Genomic DNA, 9,234 nt, shown 5'->3' on the forward strand with positions numbered 1-9,234 from the left:
AGGTTACTCGTAATGCACAGCGCGTTTCGTTGGTTGCATATTTCTTTTCCGTTTTTATTCTCTTGTTGTTTTATAACTACTCTTTTTTTTTTTTTTTTCTTTTTTTTTTTTTTTTTTTTTTTTTTTTTTTTTTTTTTTTTTTTTTTTTTTGTTATACCTATTCTGCTTTTTTTTTTTTGTTCCTGGCTCACCAGGCTGCCAAATGGGTGAGAGGAGGGTGGGACGGGGGGGGAGTAGAGAGAGGAAGAATGGCAGGGAGGAAGGGTGGAGGGAGAAGGGAGGTTTCGCGCTGTGGGTGTTCCCAGCGATGATTAATTAGCGTTTGATGAATATGTATGAGGGAAAGGCAACTCTGATACGTACGCCCGCATAGGATAGTTACGAGAACCCAAAGAGAATAAAAGAGAGAGAGAAAGAGAGAGAGAGAGAGAGAGAGAGAGAGAGAGAGAGAGAGAGAAAGAGAAAGAAAGACGAAGAGTCGAGGTCGAGCATCCCTTCGTGCGTTACAATAACGTTCAATCCCCCTACGGTATACCTCGTTTCGATCCCTACCCGGTTTCTCTCTCTCTTTCTCTCTTTCACCCTTTCTTGCACGGTTGTGTCAGGAAAAGTCGTGTTTTTGCACGATTGTTTGGGAAAAATTCGAGTTTTTGCACGATTGTTTAGGAAAAATTCGCCATTTTGCACGGTTGTGTCAGAAAAAATTCGCGTTTTTACACGGTTGTGTCAGGAAAAGTCACGTTTTGGCACGGTTGTGTCAGAAAAAGTCGAGTTTTGGCACGGTTGTGTCAGGAAAAGTCGCGTTTTTGCACGGTTGTGTCAGGATTGCGTCTCTTTGTTTTTTACTGTCTCTGTCTCTCTCATTATTTGTGTATTTTTCATTCCTTCTCACTCTCTCTCTCTCTCTTTTTATGTATATGTATAAAATATATGCATATATTTGTATGTCATTCTCTTTCTCTCTCTCTCTCTCTCTCTTACCTTTCTCAAATTGTCTTTCATTTTCTTTTTTCTTATTTTTTTTTTTAAATCGTCTTTATCTTTCTATTTCCATTTCTCTCCATTTTAGCTCGACGGCATTCACAGGGAGAGTCCTTCGTGAGATGTTTAACAATGCGTTTCTCCGTTGCGAGATGACGTCGCTTACTATTCCACCGTGTGATATACGTTTGAGCGATAAAAGTGCACAACTACCATACCCGCCCTCCCCTCATCGAAAAAGTCGCGTTCGTGAAAGATTAACGGAGAAACAGAGGGGGATGGAAAGAGAAAAGGATACGAACGAATTACGCGACACAATTTGATAGAACGAACTAACGAACGAAAGAAATATTTATTGAACTTTGGATAGAAACAAGATGATTTTTTTTTTTCGTATTTAAGAATTAGTAGGGAAAATGGGATTAAATTTTTGAACGCAATAATTATTTTATCATTAATTAGCGATCTATGATTAACGCTATTTATAATATATGAAATAATTTATCAATGATTTTATTTTACACGTTTTGACGATAGAATTAGTCTTGAGATACATGTTGTAAATCGTTGATTAACTTAATCACAAAACACTTTGTAAATTATTGACAAAAGTATATGGTAGAGACATTTTTAATTATTATGATGAATTGTATTTCGTAGACACATTCGTTTATCTCCATTTCACATCTTTTTAATATTTCTTTTACACCCCTACTTATTAATTCTATTTTTTTTTTTTTAACGTTTTTAATCAACCTTTCGCGATTTTATTTTTGTATAAAAAAAATGAAAAACATTGGAACACGTAGGTAGTATAGAAGCATTCGTTAAATGGTCTCTCTCTCTCTCTCTGCACGTTTCTAAATGGTCAAAATATCATCCGAGAGGGCGGTCGGATGAGAGAGAGGCATATCAGAGGGGTAGAAGGAGGCATGGGGGTTTAGATTTTGGCTGAAAGGCCAACGCGCGTTCGGATTGTTCGCGCGCGAGCAGAACAATGCAAACAATGGCCGGGGACCACCGGGTATGCTGCGGTGAGCCTCCGGCTTACGCGACCGAATACAATTACATTATGAACTCGATTACCATTTAAATGGAAACAAACGTGAAATGCTAAAATACACCACCAACGTTGTCCCCCTCCTCCTCCTCCTCCTCCTCCTCCTCCTCTTCCTCCTCCAATTCTAGCTCCACTTTTCTCCTCCTACACCACCCATCGTAGCTCATCGTGAACCCAGTCCCTATTCACCTTCCACCCACACCCCTAACCACTCACCCTTCCCCAATATTTATCGAGTTATGTTTGGATCTATCTATTTTGCTATATCGATATAGCAAACTATCGTTTCTTGATCTATCACGATGCAAATTCGTGAGAATGCATTCTGCAATGATTTCGAAGGATTCGTCCTTGTAGGAAAGTTCGAAATTGTGTATGGGAATATGTGTATGGGAAAGAGAGAAAGAGAGAGAAAGAATGTAACGCAAATACAATACTTCTTTTTTCAATTTTTTCAACACGTTCATTTAACATTCATAACGCTCAAATATATCGAGTTAGAAGTATGAATTTATTATTTTTGTTTTCTTTTTTCGGTTAGTTTTTATATAAAATATGCAAATAATTATGCGTGCAATTTTTTCTTGAATGGAAACAGTAACGTACACAAGGTTTATAAATGGAGGATATAAGAGGAACGGGGGTCTCCCGCTCGTACCCTTCGTCTCGGAATTCTAACGATCGAGCACTTAATTCCTTAATGAAGCGCGTCAGGAGGGTAGTGCGTCTCGTATAAAATGGCGCACTTGTGCACTGATTTCACGGGCCACCTGTCGCACCACTGGTGCAATACCACCCCATTGCTTTCGTCCTATCGGTCACGCAGAGTGTTAGGCATTTATTCTCACAGTTGAGAACTCGACTAAATCTCTTTTAAAAGTATACGAAGACAATCGAAGGAAATTCGAATTTTGTTTTCATCATCATCTTTCATTCTTAAATTAACCAATTAAAATATTTGTGGGCCATTAATTATGAAAGTGGTCTTTCACGATAAGTGAAAATTTAAAAAAAAAAAGAAATTATGAATTTATTCATTATTTCACACACGACACATTACTTCTAAATTAAATTAATTCAATATAATTTTTCCCAATATACTGTCATAAATAAATAATTAGATAGTGTTTGTTATTTCAAATATATATTATATAGAATTCCATTTACAATTATTATTGAAAAGTAATACTTTTTAAATATCTCGAAACAAGATATATATCACTTATACCACTTTCATAATTATAGACACATTTAATAATTGCATAAATTATAAATACGATATCACATTAATCCTATAGATAAATAATGAATCATTTAGAAAAAAAAAACATAACAAAAAACAAGAGAAAGATCTTAAATATTACGAACAAGAAAAAAAAGTGATACTAGTAGTGATAGGTGGAACATCAAAGACTCATCGATCTTGCCCTAGGTCGGCCAACTTGCACCCTTCGAGATAGGAACCGAAAAAAAAGAAACAAAGTCGAGTAGAGATAGAGAAAACGAATGATAGCTAGTAAAAGGTAGGCGTGTAGAGAACTGTCAAAGCTCGTTCCTTATTTCTCGAGCTGAAGAATCGAACATACGGGCTGGTAGACAATGGGTAGGAGGGAGTGTCCTTTATATATATATATACATGCGGTCAGTGTATATGAATGTGTGTATATGTATGAGTATCTGTACATGTGTGTGTAGGAGAAAGACAGAGAGAGGTGTTTCGACAAAGGCTGACCAAAGGCAGGGACATTCAAATGGTAATCGGGCTCGCGTCTAACGTACATACGTACACTGGACCCTTCCTCTTCCCTTTTCGAAGGGATCTTCTATATCTCTCCCTCTCTCTCTCTCTCTCCTTTCTGTTCTGGCACCCTCTAGGTTAGTGTCTACACCCCGCACATTCGCACCAGAATCAAACCAAATATTGGCAATATCATCCCTTCGGTATTGTCCTCGGCTAGCTGGCTCCTCCAAGAGCATGCTGGGAAACGATGTACATTTGAATGCACGATTCCATTGCCCCGAAACGGAATATCGGCTCGAAGATATTAGAGGATTACCGTTTAAACGGAGAATTCTAGCGATATCCTCCTACTACCTACGAGGTTACAACTTCAACTCATATTTTGGACATTATTTTCGAAATTTGGAATAAGAAGATCACGATAAACGAGATTCTTGGGAATATATTATACGAGACACGTTGAATTTTCTATGTTTTCTTATACGGTGATAAAGAATTATTTTTTTTTTTTCAAATATACTAAACAAATTTTATACTTTTTTTTATTACTGAAAATATATTATTCTCTACGTTGAATACAATTTAAAGTTTTCTTTAAATCTAATTTCATCATCATATGTTCACGCAAAGTTAATATTTTCTAAATGAAAATAAAAATCGATCATCTATCACACGCGTCTCGTATAATTCGTAGATTTTAAATTGTATTTTTATAGGGAAGAACGTGTTAGAATTTAAGCAATGATGAAACTATTCAAATTCCGTGCTTAATTTTTCTGATTCGAATTCGACAATAGATTACTTTTTTTTTTTTGTTTAAATCATCGTTCGTTGTATATTGACGATAACGATCGCTATTATTATTATTGAAATAAATAAGTAAATAAATAAAAATATTAAAAAAAAAATGTATGTAAAAATGTATTATATTTTCGAATTGGAATCTTGGTTGAATCCTATTCTGGTGTATCTAGCAATACACGATCGTTTTGTTGATTCAGGGTGTACACGAACCACGCACGTGGCCGTTAGCTCGTTGTAGGCGTACGCAAAGCTCCCGCAACCCGAACTTCAGCACGCGCCGCGATTACGCGATTACGCGATTACGCGTGTCGACGAGCTAGCTATCGTTGGCCCTTTCGCGAGAGATGTTAAGGGCGATGAAGGTAAAAGAAGAAGAGGTTCCTTCACGGCTGATCTCTTTTATATGGGCAATGACGTGGAAAATTTCTCCGATCGAGGAGAGTCACCGTTCCCTCATTTTCTCGCAATACCCCCTCCTCTCCCTACCCCTTATTCTACGGTTTTTTTTTTATTGGTCTTTACCTACTCATCCCAATAAACGCATCTGTCGGATTTTCTTTCCGAAGTAACATCGAATTTTTCCCTTATTTTTGGATTTATATTATATTATTCGTCGGGATATTATTTGATATCGAAATATATTTGTACACATTGTTTTGTTTGTTTGTACTCCCTTACAATAATTAATTATTATCTTTTATGTTATGGGATTAATGATAAAGGGGTAATATTGACTACTGTAATTTTTTCTTATTGAGAATTTTTAAGTTGTCATCTGACATTTCATTGTGTAGTTAACAATTTGGATCGATAATTAATTTCGGGATATATTAGGACATGTAAAGTATTCGTTTATATAATATATGAATTATTTTCATGAATTTTAAATGTAAAAGTATCTCCCGAAATAGATCTCCACGTTATTCTGGTTACACTCTGTACATGTTCGGGATAATAAAACCAGAAATAAATCAAATCGGAATTAACCTAGAATGAATCGAGAAAAGTATTATAATGTATAGGATAATGACGAATCGATAAATTGCGAATATTCTCTTGAAACAAAACAATTGTACGAGTTTCGTTAAAAATAGGATATGATTCAAATAATGGATTGTGTGTGCATCGATAATCCAATAAAAAGATTTGATAAAAGGGACCAGTGAAAATTTCATTTAAACGTATGTGACTCGTAGGTATTATATAGGTAGAGACTAGTTAGATAGGAATATATTAGAGATCTAGGCGGGATTTGACGTGTCGCATCGCGAGGTCACCAAAGTAGTTGCAGCGTGGCAAGAATTACCCAGGGTGCTGAACGGGGGATTGATGCATGTTACCGCACGAGCCGACACGTGCCATCGTCTCGCTTTATACAAACAGCATTATGCACGCTTGTGCTAACATAAATTACTGCGGGTTTAATATTGGACGTCAGCGTTGCCCATGGCCGACCACCTCCTGAGAGAGCAAAATACGTTAAATGCGGGGAACCAACTAACCGTGTGTGTAATGTGCCCTTCATTCATTCATTCATTCCTTCCTTACTTCCTTCGTTACTTTTGATACACGAAATTTCTATACTTTGAGAAAACAGGTGAAATAATCTACCTTTTTCGTCGATTATATTTTTCTTTTCTAGTTAGTCACTTTTCGAAATTTTTTGTATTTCGTCTAAAAATAATTATTTTCTTATCATAAATTTGATGTATATAATTTGTTCATTTTTTTGTATTTTATCATACGTGTATATTTAAACAGCCCCTGTTTACGATTAAAACGATTCAATAATCCAGGAAGTGTTTGCGGAGTAATTACAAATCGTTTCGATAAATGCACTTATTCAAATCATTTATTATTTTTCATTTATTTTTAAATGAGGTAAAATATATATATATAGAGATTATAATAGCAATGTAAAAAAGTATATTAGAATTTCACAATATAGTTAATGATTAATCGAATTAACGCGTTAAAATAATTTACAGTTACTGTTCGCATTATTCGATAGTGAAGTTGGATTATCTTTAGAAAAAACAAAAGAAAAACACGAAAATTCTGTAACAGAGCAATCATTATCTTTCTATGAGTATTACAGATACTTTAAAGGTTTAAAAACCGATCGAGTTAAGAAGAGACTTCCGGTGAAAAGCCAAAGATCAAAAGAAATTTCACCCCAATTCCGATCCTAATTCATTCATGAGGGAACCAAGTTAATTCATGTAGAAGGTCTGTGTCCTATCATTCTCTATAGGGTGTCCACTTATCGAGACCGTTTGTTCTTTCTTCTTCTTCTTCCTCTTCTTCCTCCTTTTTCTTCTGTTCCTCTTGTTGGTTTGAGAAGCGCGAAGCACTTATGTAGGGCTCCTAAGACCACATAAAGTCACTTACAACCAACTCTCTCGTCTTTTAGGATTCCGTTGAATGAGCTTATTGTGAAATTCAAGATTTACCACGAATGATACCATTCACACGAAACTTTTCGATAGTTTCCATCCTCGAACATTTCTTCCCCCCTGCCCCGATTTCATCAGGATACTGAAATATTTCTTCTACATTGAAAAATATTCGAATTTATTTATTTCTTATTTAATTTGTCAATATATGTGAGACATATTATTGTGAGTGTTCGAAAAGTTATGGTAGGATAACGTTTTTAAAAATTGACTCTATATATAAGATAGTGAAAACTTATGACTGTAATAAAAATGATGTTATATTAACTTATGAACATAACTATCAAGTTGCTGAGGAAGTCTCAAATAGAAACGAAACGTTCAACGGATAAATGTATTGTTCATCTAAATTAAACCTGTCCAAAAAAAACTTCCCTAAGAAGTAAACTTAGTAATAATATTAAAAAATTTTGGATAAGAACAAAAATCTTTATTATATTAACATTATTGTGAACAATTATTATTAAAAGTTTAAAATTGCTGCTACGTACAATTCAATGAATATCGCGTTAACACAAACGTGTAATAATATTTGATATAATTCTAAATTAATCGATACAGATTATAGATTTCTATATAAATCTCGATAAATTATTTGAAATTTGTATCCGATAGTTGTTTAATATCCTAAATTCGTCTATCAAAAATGTGTATCCAAATTAAACTAAACATTAGGTAATTTAAATCGGCACCCCGTTAAAACGATCACAAATCGTCGATTAAATTCTTGCAACAAAACAGGATCGGGAAACGTAAATAGATCGTAATCTTGTGCCAATAGTGTTTTCGATATCGCTACATTCACGATAGAGAGCAGGGTATGTTTGAAGCGATAATGATCTTATCGTTTTTTGGGGTTATGGGGGTCAGTCAGTCGTCGTAATCAAGGATTTATCGATCGTAGTTGGCAAATATGGTAGCCCAAGCGTATTACATACGGAATCCTTATCCGGTACCGGATGTCTCTCGAGAGGGTTTTTGGACATCTCGTGGACCTGTACTTGGTAATAAAGTTTTACCTAACTACAGAGACTGGGATCTCAAGTTAACTCCTTACGAACGTCTCTTTGCTCATCATACTTTGAATAGCATAAGGAAGGATTGTCGATTAATCAGACCGCAGGTAATACAAACTTTTCAATCTTGTTACAATCAGAGAAAGTATCGATTAATATTGTTTGATTTAATAGGATTAACACACTCGTGATTGATTTTTAGGTACCAAGCGATTCTTTGGACTTGGCATTGAACAGCGTTTACGTTCACAGCAAGGATACTTTAGTTCCCAAAATGTATACCATCATGCAACCTGAAACTCTTGGACAAGAGACTTGGCGAGTTCTCAAAAATGAAATTAAGGTTGGTAATTAGATGATTAAAACTGATCATCTTATGAACAATTTAATTGGACAAGAATTTTGATTGTAGATCATACCTAAGAAATCAATATTACCTGTCGAACAAAAACGAAAAGTTATCGTAACCGGTAATATATTTGAATCTTCGACGAAGGAACGGACTTTGGGTGAACCATTGAAATGTTATCGTGGTCCGGTCAACGAGAATAGGATTCATCCTAGCAGCGTGAAATTAGCTATCGAGGGTCCTCACACGGATCAATCGAATCCCGGTTACAGTCGTAAAATTGACGGAACTTTTTACAATATTTAAAGATGGATTTTCGAGAATTACAAAGAGAGAAAGAGAGAGAGAAAGAGATATTTGAGCTTTTATATATATATATCGACAAATCGTGTTAAGCCATCTGACCACCCCGTATTTTCAAGAATAGCCACTCGGATTTGCTTCTTTCCACTGAACAGAGTACACCGAATGAAATGTTTGATGGTCCACAAATCGATGCTCTTAAAACGAGATCGATAATCTAGATTATCTAGGTGTCTTTGCATTGTCGGAATTAACCAAACGTACGATGTAAAATAAATATAATCATCATTTATATGATAAAAGGAAATTCTTCTCGCTTCTTGGCAATATTATCCCTCAGTTTGATAGCAACATGCTATCAATAGATAGATAGATAGATAGATAGATAGATAGATAGATAGATAATGTTTAATATTATTAAATTGATTAATAATGCACACATACATACACAAACGAAGATAATTCGAAATTAATCGATCGAAGAGAGATGATGGGGGTTCATTTCGTAGGTTAATTCGAAAGTG

At 35.1% G+C, this 9,234-nt stretch overlaps 1 protein-coding gene across 1 annotated transcript; it reads left to right on the top strand.

The window, feature by feature from the left end:
- The first annotated feature begins 7,955 nt into the window (after nucleotides 1-7,955).
- On the top strand, nucleotides 7,956-8,713 carry LOC106792749. The gene is made up of 3 exons (XM_014759256.1): nucleotides 7,956-8,165; nucleotides 8,261-8,401; nucleotides 8,471-8,713. Exons 1-3 carry the CDS (start codon nucleotides 7,956-7,958, stop codon nucleotides 8,711-8,713), a joined length of 594 nt encoding a protein of 197 aa, XP_014614742.1.
- The last annotated feature ends 521 nt before the right edge of the window (nucleotides 8,714-9,234 follow it).

Source organism: Polistes canadensis, unplaced genomic scaffold, assembly GCF_001313835.1.
Source record: "Polistes canadensis isolate GaletaPanama2010 unplaced genomic scaffold, ASM131383v1 scaffold_616, whole genome shotgun sequence".
NCBI lineage: Eukaryota > Metazoa > Arthropoda > Insecta > Hymenoptera > Vespidae > Polistes > Polistes canadensis.